The following is a 19409-nucleotide window of genomic DNA, read 5'->3' on the forward strand; positions in this document are numbered from 1 at the left end:
TTGTAGCTCTGGTTCATCCTCTGTGCTCCTCCACTGTTGACAGAACTTTTCAGCCACCACAATGCAATTGTTGCTGGATTATCATGAAACAAGGAGAAACTTGTCACATCTGGAACCATTAGAAATGCAAAAAGCCTCTCCATGTACTAATAAAAAGGGAAGACAACACTGACCACTGCTATTGTGAGAATCCATTGCTTTTGAAGTTTTCTTATGAGAAATGTAACTTTCATCTCTAAAGAAACCAAAAATAAACATAGAATCAAGATATGTTTAATCTGGACAGTCACAGATCACATTCTTTCTTTTTTTTTCCCCTGAGGCAATTGGAGTTAAGTGACTTGCCCAGGGTCACATAGCTAATAAATATTAGGTATCTGAGGTCAAATTTGAACTCAGATCCTCCTGACTTCAGGATTAGTGCTCTATCCCTTGGACCAGATAGTTGCCCCAGATCAAGCATTCTTAACCTTTTGATGTCATGTGTACCTTTGACCATCTCATAAAGCCTACAGACCCCTTCTCAGAAAAATGTTTATAATAAAATAAAATGCATAGGATCACAAAGGAAACCATACTGAAATGAAGATGTAATTTTCTTTCCCCCACTTAAGTTAACAATTTACCCACTCTATTAGATACAAGAACAGGATTTCAGTGGGACATCGCCTCTTAAATATTTTATAAGCCCACAGATATAGAACCCGGAACTAAGGTGAAGGGAGGGAAGGAATTAGCAATGATAGTAATTGAAATGAATTGTTCCAGGGACAATGATTATATCCCTTTTACATTTTCTCCAATCAAAGTGAAAAGTACAGATCCCAAGCAGAGACCTGAGAAATGTGATTCCATAAACTCAGGAAAATGTCTTGTGAAAGTGAGAATGGAGGGGTTGTGAACTCTAGCAAGAGTTTTTTTCATGAACAGAGGGGGATAACTATGAAACTTTTCTTGCTTTTTTTTTTTTTTTTTTTTTTAATCTCACCTAGGCTGGAAATGAAACAGCCACTCAAGGGCCAGATCCCACCGATGCTCTGCCTTGAAACCCTGACCTGCTTTATTTCTACATGGGTCAGTGTTCCCATTCACCATCCTGCTGCCAGACTTAGTGTGGACACCTAATCTATTTTACCACTCAGTAGCTCCAAACACCCAAACCTAAATGATCCATCTGCTTCAGTCTCCCCAGTAGCCAGGACCCAGCAGATTATATCATACCCAGCCTTTGTTTTTATTTCCAAAGATTTTTGTGTCCTTAGTTGTTCATTCCCCACCAGGCTGCACCCTTCGGGACTTCATAGGGCTTTCCAGACTCTCAGCATCCTGCAAGATTATTCGAATCCTGGAACTCTCACACCTCTTTATATTTCCTGCCTCAGGGGCTGATCCCTTCCTCAGATTGGAAAGATTAGAGGATATAAGCTCCTCCATTTAAGGAGAGTATCTAGGGTTACTATCTCATCATTTCCTACTAGGCTTCATTCTCCAGGACTACATCATACCAGTAATGCAAGATAAGCTCCCCATCCCCCTTTTCAGTTTATTCTTTTGTCTTACCTTTCTCCATTAGATTGTGAGCACCTTGAGAGCAGGGACTATAAATAATAAACTCTTATTAAGCACTAAAGTGCCAGGCACTGTGCTAAGCCCTAGGGATACAAATATGAAAAAAAAGAAAAGCAGTCCATGTCCTCATGGAGTTTACAATCTAACCAGGAAGCTGAAAAATAGGAGATGGGGGGAGAGAGAAAGTATTCAATGCTGGAATATAGTAAAGTCAGTAAGAGAAGTCACAAAACAGCCAAGGGAGGAATGAGATATCTGAAGTGAGCTCTCTCTTTAAATGGAGGTTTGGAGCTCATGGACCCACTCCTACCCTCAATCAGAGAGGCAGAAAGTAATAACCAGGTGAAATTCCAAGGCTGATGAAATCATACCGAATGATGAAAGAATCCTAATAATGAGTTTCCTGGGGTATGACTGCTTTTTGCCTTGCTTTGTATTCCCAGTGCTTAGCACAGAGCCTGGCACATAAACAACAAACCATGACACTAAGGGACAGTGGGGAATAGGCAAAAGATTATAAATGGACAAGCAGGGGACCAGATGGCCACCTTCTTGTTTTCTTTGATTTAATATTATTCTTTTCTATAAGTCTTACCTGAGCACAAGGACCTGTATGAAAAGTCACATTAGGACTACAACTTGTCAAACTCACAGTTTTCAATAGAGTTTAAGATGTGCTATATGCTAGCCCACACTAATGAGATTTTTGATTGAGCAATGAGCTCACTTTAAAATCATCTGGGGGGGGGGGCAGCTAAGTGGCGAAGTGAATAGAGCACCACCCCTGAAGTCAGGAGGACCTGAGTTCAAATCTGAACTCAGACACTTAACACTTCCTGGCTGTGACTCTAGGCAAGTCACTTAACCCTCAGGAAAAAAAAAAAATCACAACAAAGGGACCTAGGCCATCCTTTTCACCGATGCTGAAAATGAGATTCATAGTAGTTAAGTCATTTGTCCAGGTTCACACAAATAATAAAGGGCAAAATCAACAACTGAACTTAGTTCTTCTGATACCAGTTAAATTCAGCCCTCTTTTCACAATCAAGAAATTCAAGGTTTTCAATACTAAGCTTTTATGAACAGAAATCTATGAGTTGAGTTGACTGTTACTCAATTACAAGTATTTTAACACTTGCTAACATAAGACCTGTTCTTGTGATCAGAATTGGAGATACAAGAATTTGAGATCTAGTCTATGACCAACTGTTATTACATACTGATTAAATGATCTGTTCAAGATCACAACAGACTGTATACTGACCAGATCCTCTAATTCCAAATCCAGTACTCTTTTCACTGTGCAATGCAGCAGCTGTGACAGGTGGTTATTTAGCTTTACTGGCCTACCTTTACTTAGATGTTATTTTTGGCTGAAATCTTAGGCGAGCTGAACTCCATACTTATCCCACTTAATGATCCCTACTGGACCATTAGGGCTAAATATGATTCCTCTCTGCTAGTGGCTTTTTAATTTGCTAATCCAAAATATTAAGTTCCTCAAATCTGACAAGAAAAATGAAGAACTCCTGGTGCATTCAAACAGAAATGTTACTAAATATAACATGGAAGAGTTTTCTTTGAGGATATGGGCCTTAGTCCCTTTAACAATTCTATCAATCATTCTTGCATTACTAAAGTGGGTCAGTAGCACATTAATACTATAGCAGTATCACTATTTACAGAGGAATAATGAGGAACCAAGAAGAAAAAGGCCAATTATACCCATTAAGTTGATTAATTGAAAATAGAAGTATTTTAGACTTTCTCTGCCCTTTTTGCCAGCCAGTAGTGTTCTTCAAATGTACTCATAATAATAGCAGCTAATATTTATACCCCATCTTAAAGCTTACAGAAATACTTTATAGTATTACATTTGATCCTCTTAATAAACATGTGATATAAGTGTTATTATTATTCCCATTTTACTGATATAGAAACTAAGGCTGATAAAGGATCATATAGTTAAAATTCACTTCATTGTGGTCATGATCCTATCTTACTTACCCCCAAAGGCCTCCAAATTACTTGTTCATCAGTATCAAAGCTATTTCTGTTTTTAATTGAGTTTCCTTTATCACTGAAGTACAGCCCTTCCCTTCATTCAATCTTGGAAATCAATCTGGTTTGGAATCTGCACAAAGAAGTCACAGAGGTAGTTTTATATCCCTTACATCAAAAAAAAGCTTGCTCACAGTTAATCATTAATGATTCCCTAAATGGAAAAAGTGTGAACTGAAGTTACCTTAGGAATTTAAAATCTGAGATTCATTCATTTTACAGATAAATGAATTGAGGTTTAGAGAAATTTACAACCTTTCCCAAGATCACCTACCTAATTAATAATAAAACCAGAATTAGCACCCAGGTTTCAAACACTTTAGGTTCCTCCCCCATGCCACAGGTTCTCTTACACATGAAGAGACAATGAAAATGGAGTCTTGGTAAGTTATAAATGAAATATGCTTTTACTTTCTAGTATGTTGATACCCAAATTACTTTAAGATTTTTAAAAGTCTATTGTTTGATGTCATCAAATTCCCTTCCATTCTACAAATACAATGTGACATGTAATATGCATTTATAAAGTAAATTAATTTTTGTTCTCTAGAATTTTTAGAGAATTAGGTGACAGTCCTTGGGTTATACATCCTAGAGTCACCAAACTAAGGCTAAGAACAGATGCCAAAATCCAATCCCACATTTCACAAATTAGTCTCTTTCCACTTGGATAATAATCCACTAACACCCCAAACTCATCATCTCCAGCAAACCATTGCCCTTCGCAACAACCCCATTTCTGTCAGCATCATTCCAACTCTTCTTACCACCCTTTCTCCCCACTTGACATCATTGTTATAATTATACCTTTTTGACTTCTTTTCTTTGACTCCAGCTCCCATCGTCTTCTTTGGTTGATTCTTTTTAATGATATAAAAAAATTCCTGGGCCATTAAAACTGCTAGTAGGAATATTTTTGTGGCCTTCATTTAGAGTTTTTAAAAATCTGCTATCTTTTGGTCTCATTCCCAGCAAAATGGGATGATTTTGGTGGTTTTTGTTTTTTGTTTTTTTTTTTGTTTTGTTTTTTTACCCCCCATTAGCTCTATAGTTTGAGCAATGCAGTCAACATAGACCTGACTTTTCCAGGTCTCTCTTCCTGCAAGAAGAGCTTTATTTAAATAAGAAATAATTTCAAAACTAATTCCTAATCTCTAGTACGTCAAATTCTTCAATATTTTACTATTTGGTTCAAAACAAATGTTCTAATTTTCTTGGACCTTTTAGATACATATTCCATAAAGATATCCATCTAACCTCTTGATGTACTTGAAGACTAATCCTGCTCTTAATACTTTGCATTTCAGTTTGTCAATATAGTTAAGATATTTGTACTTGTTCATTTCTAATAAACTGCATTGGTTGTTTTTCAGTGGAATATATTCTATCCAATGAAAAGCTGAGAAGGTAGATAGTGCCACATTTTGGAAGTTACATGAGGACCCTAATAGTAGCACGAATACATTTGAGAGGAATAAACTAACCTATTTTGGGGTTACAAATTCCAAGTCCTGATTCTGAGTTCTGAGATCCAAACTTCTAGTGATTCCTAATGAAATTTGTTCCATTCACTAGGCTGGTCTGACCACCGTTGCAGTTTCCCAGCCAGTTACAGTTCTGGTGCATTTTTTATAATTTTCATTCTGTCTTAACAGCAACAAAACTCTAATGAATTGAATTACTGGCACTGTTAGACTCAATGTCTGGCTTACTTAAGTAACTACAGGGTTTCAACTTGTCATGCAATTTGAGGTGAGTATTAAGTGCAGATTTCTGATTAAAGTCCTTGCCACACTCACAAGAGAATGGTCTTTCCCCATTGTGAATGCGCTGGTGGACCTTCATATCAGCCTTCAGACGAAAACTCTTATCACACTCGGTGCACTGGAAGGGTCTCTCTCCCGTGTGAACAAGCTGATGGTTGAGCAGGTGGCCTTTCTGATGGAAGCTCTTGTCACACTCAGCACACTGGAAAGGCTTTTCACCAGTGTGTACTCGGAAATGTTCAGTGAGTTTATACTTTTGAACAAATCCCTTACCACACTCACCACAGGAGAAGGGCCTCTCCCCACTGTGGAGGCGCTGGTGGACTTTCATGTAAGCTTTTCGACAGAAGCTCTTGTCACACTCAGGGCATTGGAAGGGTCTCTCACCAGTGTGTACAACCTGGTGTTTGAGAAGGTATTTTTTTAAACGAAAACTCTTATCACATTTTGAGCACTGAAAGGGCTTTTCTCCAGTATGCATTCTCATGTGAGTGGTAAGCTTATATCTTTGAATGAAGCCCTTTCCACACTCATTGCAGGTGAATGGTCTTTCCTCACTATGTTTGCGCTGGTGGGCCTTCATGACAGACTTAAGGCGAAAAGCTTTGTCACACTCAGAACACTTAAATGGTTTCTCCCCACTGTGCACTCTGATATGAATTGTGAGTGCAGACTGCTTGGTAAAGCCTTTGCCACAATCAGCACAGGTAAATGGCTTCTCCTTACTATGTAAGCGTTGGTGGGCCTTCATGACAGCCTTTAGGTGGAAGCTTTTGCCACACTCAGGGCACTGAAAGGGCTTCTCTCCTGTGTGTATAAGCTGATGGGTGAGAAGGTCTCTCTTCTGGCTGAAACACTTGTCACATTCTTGGCACTTAAAGAGCTTCTCTCCCATGAGATTTCTAATATGAGTATTGAGTAAAGATGGTTTGGTAAAGCCCTTGCCAAGACCAGAGTCAGAAAATGACCTTGTCCCACTGTGTCTTCGATGGTGGGCTTTCATGACTGCCTTCAGGCGGAATTTCTTATCACACTCAGGACACTGGTAAGGCTTCTCCCCACTATGTACTCTAATGTGTTCAGTGAGTTTATATTGCTGGGTAAAGCCCTTTCCACAGTCACTGCAGGAGAATGGCCTCTCTCTGCTGTGTAATCCTAGGTGGGCCTTCATGACAGCCTTCAGACGGAAGCTCTTCTTGCATTCTGGACACTGAAAGGGCCTTTCACCTGTGTGCAGACGCTGGTGATTGAGCAGTTGTCCCTTTTGTCGGAAACTCTTGTCACACTCAGGGCACTGGAACGGTCTCTCCCCAGTATGCAAACTTTGGTGATTGAGTAATTGTCCCTTCTGTCGGAAGCTCTTGTCACAATCAGGGCACTGGAAAGGCCTCTCACCAGTGTGTACAAGCTGGTGGTTCCTTAAATCTACTTGGCGTCTGTAACTCTTCTCACACTCACTGCAATGAAACCGTTTTTCTCTTAAGTGAATTTTTTGGGGTAGCTGGGGATCAGATGACTTGTTGAATTTCTTCTTGAATTTTGGATATTTGCATGGCTGGTCTTGACAGCAGCTCTTCTGGTGGCTCACCAGGTGGTCATTCACCTGGAAAATTTTTCCACAAACAGGACAGGGGTAGATTCTCTGTTCTGGGGGAATTTCTTGGACCTTAGGTGAATCCTGGCTTTTGCGGCATGCTTCTCCCTCACTCTGGATGGATGGTTTAGTGCTACAAATTTTTTCTTTTTGGGTAAATGTATCCTGCATGTACTGGCTTCTCCACATGACTTCCGGTTTAGAGCAAAACTCTGCCTTTTTATCTAATGAAGGTCTAGATGGGTCCTGCTTTTGAAGACCATATAAATGGCATTCTTCCTTGTCAATATTCGCATCTCTCTGATTCCCTGAAAAAAAAAATCTGTCCTTAATTATTTCTAACTTACTTCTTTCCTTCAATTCCAGTTAAATCTATTCTACTCTGATGATATATCAAAGAACCTGATATCTCTTTCAAAAATGGTTTTATATTGTTTAAATGTTTAAAATATGTGGTACCTTTAAAAGGGTCAAATCTTTAAAAGATAGCCATCTGTACTGAATAGGGAAATCCTTATGCCTGAAGGCACAAATTATATATGTTTAGAACTTAAAAATATTATTTGAAGGAGATGGCACACTACTTTTAACCAGCAAAATTATTTTTTTATAATAGCTTTCTGTTTTTCAAAATACATGCAAAGAAAGTTTTTAACATTTACCCTTGCAAAACCTTGAATTTCAAATTTTTCTCCCTTCCTCCTTCCCAATGCCCCTCCCAGAAGGAAGTAATCCAATATATGTTAAACATGTGCAATTCTTTTATACATATTTCCACAATCATCATGCTGCACAAGAAAAATCAGATTAAAAGGAAAAAAACTGAGGAAGAAAAAACCAAGCAAGCAAACAACAATAAAAAAGGTGAAAATACTATGTTTCGATCCACATTAAGTCCCCATAGTCCTCTCCCTGACTTCAGATGGCTCTCTCCATCTCAGTTCTACTGGAATTGTCCTGAATCAACTCATTGTAAAAAAGAGTCACATCTATCACAGTTGATAATCACATAATCTTCTTCTTGTGTATAATATTCTCTTGGTTCTACTCACTTCATTTGGCATCAGTTCATATAAGTCTCTCCAGGCCTTTCTGAACTCAGCCTGCTGTTTAGCAAAATTATTTCCAATTGAATTAAGAAAAAGACAAGCATGAGCATTCACTTTTTTGAGAATTATAGTACTAATTTATACTTTTCTTCAAAACACTATATTTAACGATCAGCAGGATGATTTCAGAAAGGCCTGGAGAGACTTATATGAACTGATGCTAAGTGAAATGAGCAGAACCAGGAGATCATTGTATGCAGCAATAAGAAGATTATATGATGATCAATTCTGATGGACGTGGCTCTTTCAAATAATGAGATGACTGAGGCTGGTTTCAATGATCTAGTGATGAAGAGAGCCATCTGCACCCAGAGAAAGGACTGTGGGAACTGAATGTGGATCACATCATAGCATTTTCACTCTTTTTGTTATTGTTTGTTTGCATTTTGTTTTCTTATTCATTTTCTTTCCTTTCTGATCTGATTTTTCTTGTGCAGCAAGATAATTGTACAAATATGTTTATATATATTGGATTTAACATATATTTTAACATGTATAACATATTGGATTGCGTGACATCTAGGGGAAGAAAGGGGGGGAAGGAGATGAAAATTTGGTACACAAGGAATAATGTTGAAAAATTATCTGTACATATGTTTTGAAAATAAAAGGCTTTAATTAAAAACAAACAAACAAACAAACAACCACTATCTTTCCCTCTCATGTTTGGGTGAGATTGTAGAGTAGGTAGCTGACACTTCAAGAGAAGCTACAAGTATTACAAGAACCAAATGAACTACATAAATATAGGGGTTTCTGGATAGAGTCAAGTTATTTCCATTCCCCAACATCTCCCCCATCAAAAAAAAAAAAAAAAAAAAAAAAAAAGCTTAGTTTAAACACTACAGGAAAGATCCAAGGAAAAAACTTCACACTATCTCATAGCCATAATGTTTCATTCACCTTGTAAATGTGTAGAAGTACTCTTCAAATCATGTTGTTTATCAGCACCACATCTTAATACAATTTCTCTGATCCCATCATCTCTAATGAATGGCTCTTCACCCCGCTCTATGTGGGTTATCAAGTCTGGTTTGGAAATGGCAGAGTCTGTACATAGGTCACAAAGAGTTAATTAAATTTCCCAAAAAAAAACAATCTGAGTACATTGACAATGATTGCTAAGGTTCCCTTGATTCATTAAAGATGGTAAAAACAACAACAACAAAAAAAAAAAAAAACAAACTGGTACTTGGAGAATAAAACTTAACATAAAAAAAAACTAGGTCACATTCAAGAAGTGATCACTAAATCTGGTTTTGAGACATTTACTGTTTGATTTCACCAAATCAAATGCAAAAAATAGTAGTTATGTATTTAAGCCAGTTAAATTTTGTTTCAATAATGCTGAGTTATGTGATAATCCATGAATTGACAAATCTGATTTTAAAGCAACTCTGATTTAAAAGTTTTCTTCAGCATTCCATGTATCATATTTTTTAAAATTACCATCCAACCCAGGTGGCTGAAGTGAGGCTAAGACCTAAGTAACTGCTCCATTGTCTGTATAAATGAGTACAATATAACTTCTCTATTTAATTTTCAAAGACCTACACAATCTATCCTCAATCTTTGTAGCTGCACATCATTCCCTATCCTGAATTCTTCAATTTGGTTAGATTGATCTACTCTCTGTTCTGGCAAACCTTTCTTTTGTGCTGGCCATTCAACAAATTTGAAATGTATCTTCTCCCTACTTCCATCTCTACAAAATCCCTCTAGAGCTAAGTGAAGTAGCAAGATACCCAGAAGAAAGGATGTAGCACGTTCCAGACTAATCAAACCAACATCATTATCTGTACTACCTCCCATTAGACCCTGATGGAGACAATGCAGAATGGTGAACCCAAGAGTTTCTGGAATAGCAATGTTTCAAGCCAAGTACTCATAGCCAACATCCTATATAGATGCAACTTGGCAACTGATCCTATAAGGGTTACAGTCACATCTACTAAAGTCTTAGGAAAAAAAAGTTGTCATCAAAATCTTTGGTACTGCTATATGGTTCAGTAACAAGACACTGATATGACTTTGTCAGTGGAAATTACATTAAAGAAGAATTACCATGTTTTGCTGCCTGTACTCTAAAGACCATGGGACCTTTCCATCTGACTTGCAAATGAAACCTTCCATAGGTGTTATCTCCCCCATTAGAATGATTGTCTTTTCTGTTTTTCTGACCCCTTAATAATTCCTTAAAATAATTCCTTAAAAGCTAAGCAGTGGGGCACCTACATGGTATAGTGGTTAGAGCACCAGCCTTGAAGTTAAGAGTATCTGAGTTGAAATTTGGCCTCAGACACTTAACATTTCCCAGCTGTGTGACCCTGAGCAAGTCACTTAACCCCAATTGCCTCAGCAAAAAAACAAACAAACAAACAAACAAAAAAAAAAACTAAGCAGTGCTTAACAAATGTTTATATTTCTCAAATTATCTTACATTTAATTACCTTGAAAATCTTTGTATTTATTTACTTAATGATACATATCATTTTGTATGTATTTGTTGTCTCCTTCATTAGAAGGTAAGCATTTTGAGTGTATACATTCTCTGTATTTTTATTCCTAGCACCTAGCACAGTACCTGGCATATATTTATTGACTCAAGTCAAAATTAGAGGAAAAAGGACAAGTTATGGCTTAGGTATCACAAATCAGAGGTGCTAGACAGATTGTTGAGCAAAAAGTTCTAATGGTCCTTATAATCTTGTATATTTACTACTATCTGCCCACTATTCTCTTGAAAATGCTCTCATATAAGGTCATCAGTTAATACATTAAATCTATTGATTATTTATTCATTGGATCAAACTCCTCATCTAAGTCATTCATGTCCTTTTGCAAAACCATTTATTCCCAACCTATTCATGTCATCTTTTTTGCCAATATTACTCAAAGGAAACCCTCTGCTTCAAGGTATCTCTTTGGTATACTTTGCAGTCTCTACATTCTTATGCTGTGAGGTTTTTCAATCAGTTTTTATTTGGATGAGGACAATGATTATTATACAGATGAAATCTTCAAATATTTCCTCAATGCCTTTCCAAATGGCATCACTTTCTTCAAAGCTCTACTCCAGATCTACTTCTTTTATGAAGTAATCATTATTCCAGTCTGTGTTAACATCTCTTTTGAACTCTAGAATGCTGTCTTTATTTCAAAACCTGTCAGTTCTTTGACATATCCAAAAATATAATTCTACTGCTCTCTCTGAAGTCACAGGCTCTTAGAAAGGAGGGAGGGAAGGGGGGAGAGAGAGAGAGAGAGACAGAGAGAGAGAGACAGAGATAGAAACAGAGAGAGAGAGAGAGAGAGAGAGAGAGAGAGAGAGAGAGAGAGAGAGAGAGAGAGAGAGAGAGAGAGAGAGAGAGAGGGAGGGAGGGAGGGAGGGAGGGAGAGAGAGAGAGTCAGTCAGTCAGAGACAATTTAGTCAAGGGAAGTGACTTGACCAGATCACGGAATGAAACTAATGTAGTGTAATCTTCTGAGCCTCAGTCCAGAATCATTACAGTCACTCTATCTCCCTCACCATAATGGTTTCATATAAATATCTTATTCCCCCAACAAGATAGCAAAATGACAGAAGAGATTCTATTTTTTATCTATGGCATATCTTCTCTATTGCCCGACATGATGATTTATCACTTATCCCTCACATATCAAATGATTTGCCTCATTTACCATGACTCAGGAAGGATAAGAGGCTAATTTAGGAAATATAGTGAAAGGATTCATGGAATAACTGGGCTAAAAATAGTGCTATTTTTCAGCATCCTACATTCAACCACGAAAAGCCTCACTCTGGCTATAGATGTCAACAGGAAAAAAAAGAAACAGACTTTGTATCTCCCAAATGAATCATTGCATCCTTCCCATCAGACCATAACTATCACTGACTCTTAAAAGGACTTTCTTCAATGTTCATAGTTCCCTCAGGCTAATTAATTCTATGCCACTGTTTGTAGAATTATCATATCATATCTGTATTGATATGTATATTAGTAATTATACTGAGTTAAAATTCATTGTAACTCACTCAAAATTATTTTTATCTTTTGAAGCAAAACAACAATAAGTCTACTACCTCTTGAACACGCTAGATCTTTAAATACTTGAAAAATCATTATATCTATAATCTTTTTTTTCCCTCAATGTAAAAAAGCTCTAGTTACTTTAACTCTTCCTTGTGAGATAATTCTTTCACTAACTTCATCATCAACTTCTAAATTCTAACTAGTTTGGTGAAGGTCCATTGTAAAAAGAGCACTTGCACCAAGCCAAATTCCTCAGGTGTGATGTGACCAATGAAGAGCGCAATAAAACTACTCTTTCTGAATTAGATACTATATAACTACTTATGCAACTTCAAGACTGAATTTATAATCAACTGTGCCAGTGTATGAAAAATTTTTTATTAATTTCAATTTTTAAAAAATTTATTTTATCTCCAACATTTCTGCTTCCCATCACTGAAAAAAAAGAAAAAGAAAACCTTTGTAACAAATATGCAAAACAAAGAAATATAAATTCCCTTATTAGCCACACCCCCAAAAATGTCTTATTTGGAGCATGCTTCATTATCCGTCATCTGTAATCATAGTTGGCCACTGCATTGATCAGAGTTTTGAAGCCTTTGAGGTCGTTTTTCTTTTCATTGTTGTTATTGTTCTCCTGTTCTGCTCACTCGACTTTGTATTAATTCACACACTTTTTTATTAATTCCCAGGTATCTCTGAAGCTTCCATGTCATCATTTCTTATGACACAACAGTATATCATTATATTCAAATGTCATAATTTGTTCAATCATCCTTCAAATACAGCAAGATCTTTTTTATGTGAATGGCTGTTAAATTAGTGTTCTCTCATCCTATAATTGAGCAATTATATAATTGCAAAGCAAGCACAAGCAGTTTTTTTTTAACCTAAATGGTGGGCTTTTATATTTATCCCAGTTAAATTTTATCTTGTTTCAGATAATCATGCGAGCTAATAATACTTAAAATCCTGATTTTGTCATCCACATTAGCTCTCCCAACTACCTTCGTTTTACAGTATATTTGAAGTTCACTATCTTTATCTAAGCTGTTCTTAAGAACCGGTTGAACAAGATAGGGATAAGGGAGAGGCAGCTCGATACAAAGTAGATAAAGAGTAGCTTCAAATCCTGCCTCTGATACTTACTGGCTTTTTGACCCTGGGCAAATCACTTACCTTCTCAGTACCCCAAGGCAACTCTCTAAGATTATAGGTTGCAGATTAGCTGCTGATCTGCACTGGTAGAGAGAGTTTCTTCATTGGAAACTCCCTACATCCATGAAATCATAGGTCTGGACAAATAAAGAAAGAGGGCTAAGAACAAAATCCTGTGGCACTCGGCAAGGAATAAAAAGTCCCTACAGGTGGACAATAACTCATTAAAGAAGTCTTTAGATGCTGTTAACTAGCTAAAAATCCATATAACCACAATTTAAGCTACTATATTTTATATATTTATTTATATGTGTATATAGCTAGCTATATTTTATATATTATATATATGTATATATAGCTAGTTATATTTTTATATCTCCTACACAAAAACAACAGAAATTTTGATAAATGCCTTGCTGAAATATGACATGTGAAGCAGCATTCTGGAGCAGAATGGCCCTGAGGCTGGATTCGGGAGAGATCTGGGGATGAATCCAAATTCCAACCCTAAGCTGTGATCTGCGGCAAGCCACCTAACTTCTCTTAAGTCTCAGTGTCCTCACTTGTAAAAGGAGGGCAGAATTACCTGCCATACTTACCTAATAGCAGCATGTGCTAAGTTAGCTCAAGTGAGATGATAGAAAAAGGTTTGTAAAATCACAAAGAACTAAATTATGGTCAGGAATTATTATTACTACATATGAGATATATCACATAACATCAACACATCTATAGAGGCTCCCTATTCAACAGTCTCAAAAGGCCCAAAATAATCTTTTGATTCCATTCCTTTCACACATTCTTTCTTGAGTTTACTGCTTAATCAGAGAAGGGGAAAGTATTGTTATTGTAACCTGACATAACAATGCCAATTTTCCCATTGATTAAACAGCAAATTCAAGAAACATTAACTGCAAAGCTCTATTAGGCATTCAAAACACTGCAGGCATTCTGACAGCATTAACAAGTAGGTTAATATTCAATATTTTTTATCTAAGTTGTTTATAACAACCTATCAACAGGAAACTATAGGAAACCCTAGATTTCTGGGAAGTTAGCACACCAAGTTCTCAATGAATATTATCTTACCCAAGGAGAACAAGGTCTCATAATTGACGGTCATCACATGCTTGTAAAGTTCCTTCTGCCACCTGTCCAGGTTTTTCCATTCTGGTTCTGAGAAATATATTGCCACATCCTCAAACTTTATAGGCACCTGAAAACAAAGGATCATCTCAAACAGGTCATCTGCTGGCTAATTTCAAAAAGACAATTTACTTCTAAGTTATTCTCACAAAAAAAGTCTGGCTAATATTTTGAAAGTGATTTTATGCTTTTCAGAAGAGATCTCTGCATGCATTTTTCAAGAGAGCTGGCCCTATTTCCCAAATGCAAAAAAATGTTTGCTGGCTAGTAATCACATTAAGTACGACAGATCTGTCCTTTTATAAGATCAGGAGGGCCTTAAAGCTATAGTCTGGTTGTATTCTACCTATTCAGTATGGGCAGAGAAAAGGCCCTTACCAGAAGCACTACAAACCTTCCTAAGTTCTAAAACATGAAGTGCAACAAATAAAGTTCATTTTTGTGAGATGAAATGTCTTCCTTTTATCTTCCTACAACTCACCTGCCCAGTTCTGTGTCACACTATGCTTCAAAAGGTGTCCACAATTGGCCCTAATGTGTTGCAGTAAGATGGAAAACCAGTGAGAAATGGATAATCTGTACCCAATAACATGATGCAAAAATCAGATAAAAATGAAAGCTCTTCCCTATGGAGCCTATTCCAAGTGCAAAATGAGAAAACTCTCTTGTTACAGGATGAGGAGTCATCAAACACTCTTTAAGCGCCTATTATGTGCCAAGGGAAGAAAAACACAAATAGGGGAAAGGAAATCTAAACAGCTTCTAGCTGCATTAAGGGTGGGGCAAGAAATGTTATTCCAGAAAAGAAAATATCTAGTTTCTTAGTCCTCAGTCACAGCGCAGGAGAAAGGAAATAAAACAAGTACATAAGATTTTTGAGTTGAAGCACAAAACAAAAAGTTTGCAAGTTTAAATGTAAACTTCAGAGGCCTGGCCGGAGTTACTTTCCTACCTTAAATCCCAAGGGACCAGTGGCCAGGCATACTCATTATATAAAGGCACTATTTCCATCTCTACTTCAATCTCTAAACTTCCCAGTTAGAGAAGCGTCATGGGATGATGGACCAGCAGCTCACCTCAGCCTTGTGAACCTGAGTTCTAGAACCTATTCTTGGCATTCCTGGCAACTTCTTTAACCTCTCCATGCTCCAGGAAGACTATAGGCTGCCTTCGCAGGGTCACTCTTCACTGGTAGCGAGAAGTTCTCATCTAGGAGTTCCCTAAACTAAGTAATCATAGGCCCGTCCCTAGTGCTTATCCCTGTACTTCACCAGTCGGTTACTTTCTCCACGGGAACACTGCCTGCCCCGCAGGCCCGACCCTCCCGCTACAGGCCTTTGTCGGAGAACATTGCCCACAGCGGGAATCTCCTCGGTCACGCGGCCGGGGTGCTGTCTTTTGCCTATATTCTGCATAAGGAGGGGAAACGGTCTGCACCGCCTATGCTTTAAGCTTCAAGGGAAGGCCCGTCCCTGCCGTAGGATGGGGGGGTGGTACGCAAAGGCTCCGGAGCACCCACATAATAGAATGGCTTCTTTTTGTCTGTCCCAAATATCAAGATTTTGCCATAGACATCCCGGGGTTAGGGATCTTCCTATTTTTGCACCTTCATAAAGCCCCACGGCCGGCTCCCGAGACCCCCGGGTCACCGGAGGCCCCGAGTCCGTGTGTGGCCGCGGGGAAATGGCTCACCCGGACGGGAGCCGTCTTGCTCATTTCCCTGCGTCTCTTGCCCGGTGGCCGGGAGAGCTCCCCAAGCGAAGCCGTCAGGCCGGGCCCGAACTCCGGGGAGCCGGGGCCAGGAGCGCCGGGGCCAGGCGGCAGGGCAGAGGCCAGCCCTTTGCAAATTCCCGCTTCACCCATTCTTGTCCTCCTCACGCGGCGGCGGTTGCCAGGCACACGCGGAGCATCCTGGGACTCCTGCTTCTTCTCTCCCTCCTTCCCTCCCTCCGATCCCTGGCTCCGAGAAGCAGCTACTTCCGGCGAACTCCAGCCTACCGCGCCTCCTGCGGGCGGGAGGAGCAAAGGGCTTTCCAGCCTGGCCCATAAAATGCGCATTCCGGAGTCCAGCGCATCCATTCCCCCGGGCTGGAGCACTCTCCTAGGCCGGACTACTCCAAATCCCTGGAAGCGCCGGAGCGTTTACCGAATGGAACTGAATGGCACACCTCTAATCAGCACTGTTTTTTCTTACTCGGGGCTAAAATCTGGCTTCCACGCTACAAAATCTGGCCTCTAAACTCCCTTACAACCGTTCATCTAGCAGCCTTGGTTCTGAAATTTGTGGCCTCGGTCCTGGAGCCGAGCAACCCAAATCTAATGTGACGTCCATGTGGCCACTGTGCAACCGCTCTAGTTTTCGTTTCCTCTAAGGCGGGTCCTCGCCAGGCCACCCTCGCCATTTCTGTCCTTTCACGTCATGCTCTCCATTGGACATTGTCGATGTTGTTGTCGATATTGGTTATTAGTGCTTGGCAAAGAGTGGGCACTCAATAAATGTTTATTGTCTATTACCTCTTAAACATATGGCTACAGTTCTCCCTCGGTACAGTGTCATAGGCCAAAATATGCACATATTTTGAAAATAAAAAGCTATTATTTAAAAAAAAAAGTACATATGCAACTCCTAAGTCTTTTGCTCTACAGAGAGCACTGGACTGTTTCAAATTGACCTCTTCATGCTAGGAGGCTGCCTCCTGTGAAAAGCAATGCCCACTCACTCTGTCCACTATTTTTACAAAGGTGAAATAAGGTTAAAAAGAGCATCAACACCAGCTATTCTCAACCTCCTTGGCTTTCCCTTTGAATCACTGGCAGAACCACCTCTCAAAGCTTAGATTGTGCGGCCCTTGCTTTTAATTCAGGAAGTCATCCCTCATTCTCTTCCCAGACATTTCAGAATTAATATAAACCTAAGCAGATGCATAGGGAACTCAAATCAGCAACTTGTTTTAAAAGAACATAAGCAGGAAATGGAGGCTAAGGCAAATAGTTGTAGATGAATTTACAGAGGAATGGTAGAGTCCTCTAATAATCCATAATGTCAATAATGCTAAAATGCAGATCTGAAGGCAGTAATGAATAAAAAGGACAAAAAGAGAGAAAAGGATAGAACAAAGAAGGCATAAGATTATTAAGGTATATAATATAATCTTACATTGTACTTTAATCTTCTACATCAAGGAAAACTGCACTGACAAGGAAAGACAGCCAAATTCTGAATTGATTTTTAAAAGATAAAAGCAAATTCTTCATATTCTAGCCTAGTAAGCTTACTTGAACTTCTTTAAAAATTCTAGAAAGCAATATCAAAAGAATGTTTAGGAAGGGAAGTGGTGATTTCTAATAGCTTCTACAGAATCATTAAGAACAAGGTATATTTTATTTTTGAGAATGATATTCATATTCATTTTGAGACTAATAAGTGAGGGGAACACCATATATATATATATACATATATATATATATATATATATATATATATATATGCATTTCAATGAGGCACTTGACAAAATTTCTTATGATACTTGGCTGAAAAGATGGAAAGATGTGAATTGGATGATATTATACTTTGGTGAATTCAGAACTAGAGATAAATATCAGCATGGAGGAAGGTCTCCAATGTAATGTTCCAGAGATCTGTCTTTGACTCTGTTTCATAATTTTTATCAGTCATTTTGATGAAGACATAGAAGATATATTTAATAATTTACAAATGTCACAGAGCTAGAAGGGACAGCTTATGTGTTCTATAACAAAATTAGGATTCAAAGGCTAGAAGAATAATGAATCTAAGATGGATCTAGGCAGATATAATTGAAACGGAGATAATTAAAATAGATCTAACCATGTCTTAAAATTTGGGTTAAAATCAATTGCACAAATAACAGTTCTGGAAGGCCACTGACAAACTGGAGTGTTCAAAGGAATAGCCCTGGGGGAAGTCCTAGAAACCATGCCAATACCATATGAGACTGAGTTGAAAGAACAAAATTTGTTTAGTCTAGAAAAGATTTTGACCTTAGGGAACATACTTAAAACTCTCTGGCCCTGTTTCTTCATTTATGCCATGAAATAATTGGACTAAATAATCTTTAAAATCCATCCAATCCTAATCCAGATAACTACTTTTCTGGGATGCTGCAAGGGAATTCTGTTCAATTATGAATTGAATGAAATGACCTATGGACCCCTCTTAGCTCTAATGTCCTGCAAACCAGATGAAGATTCATATTGTAGAAGTAAGATAAACTATTCAATTTGATGCTTTCCACCATATCTCCTTACTGGACTCTCAGTTTCTGGTAATTCCAAAATGCCATGTGCTTTAAAGTTTTCCTTCTTTATTTAGCTTCAAATATTCACAAATACTTTCATAAACAGACGGAAAATTTTGATCCTTTTTTTCCCCCAGAACGATTACCTAGTTAAAAAGTTTGATTTCTTAACTATCATAATATATTACTGATTCCCTCCACTTCTGAAAATGACATTTTTCTCATTTCCTTTTTGACATTTCAGATATCTAAGACATATCTCTCCATCTTAAACAGAATATGAGAGATATTTGTTAACTATTATGCTGAAAATTAGATAAAATTAAATAAATCTTTAACATTATTTTGATCTATCACTCTAGTATCTTCATCAAAAAAGGAAATGAAATGAATTTGAAAACTTCAGAGAAACAAAAGAAATTTTAAAATAAAGCAGTATGAAATATAGATTCATGGTCTCATATGGAATCCCAATTTTGTATTCTGATGTTGACATGGACATGTTCTTTTTTGGTGTTTAAGTTCAAAAAAGCATAGAAAGACTTACATAAACTGATGCAGGGTGAAATAAGCAGAATCAGGAAAACAATCTACAAAGTTTAAAATGAAGTAAAGGAAAGAAGAATGAAATTGAATCCTATATAACCATAGCCCTATTTCAGCAACCTGACCTCTGTTCTGCTAAAAATTAACTC

At 37.9% G+C, this 19409-nt stretch overlaps 1 protein-coding gene across 1 annotated transcript; it reads right to left on the minus strand.

Moving 5' to 3' along the window:
• Window positions 1-4624: 4624 nt before the first annotated feature.
• On the minus strand, window positions 4625-16579 carry LOC141542887 (uncharacterized). The gene is given in 5 exon segments (XM_074267572.1): window positions 4625-7298; window positions 9003-9149; window positions 14381-14507; window positions 16130-16455; window positions 16458-16579. Coding segments are annotated over 5 exon segments (2658 nt in total). The 5' UTR covers window positions 16513-16579; the 3' UTR covers window positions 4625-5295.
• Window positions 16580-19409: the final 2830 nt, after the last annotated feature.

The sequence above is a fragment of the Sminthopsis crassicaudata genome, chromosome 5 (assembly GCF_048593235.1).
Source record: "Sminthopsis crassicaudata isolate SCR6 chromosome 5, ASM4859323v1, whole genome shotgun sequence".
NCBI lineage: Eukaryota > Metazoa > Chordata > Mammalia > Dasyuromorphia > Dasyuridae > Sminthopsis > Sminthopsis crassicaudata.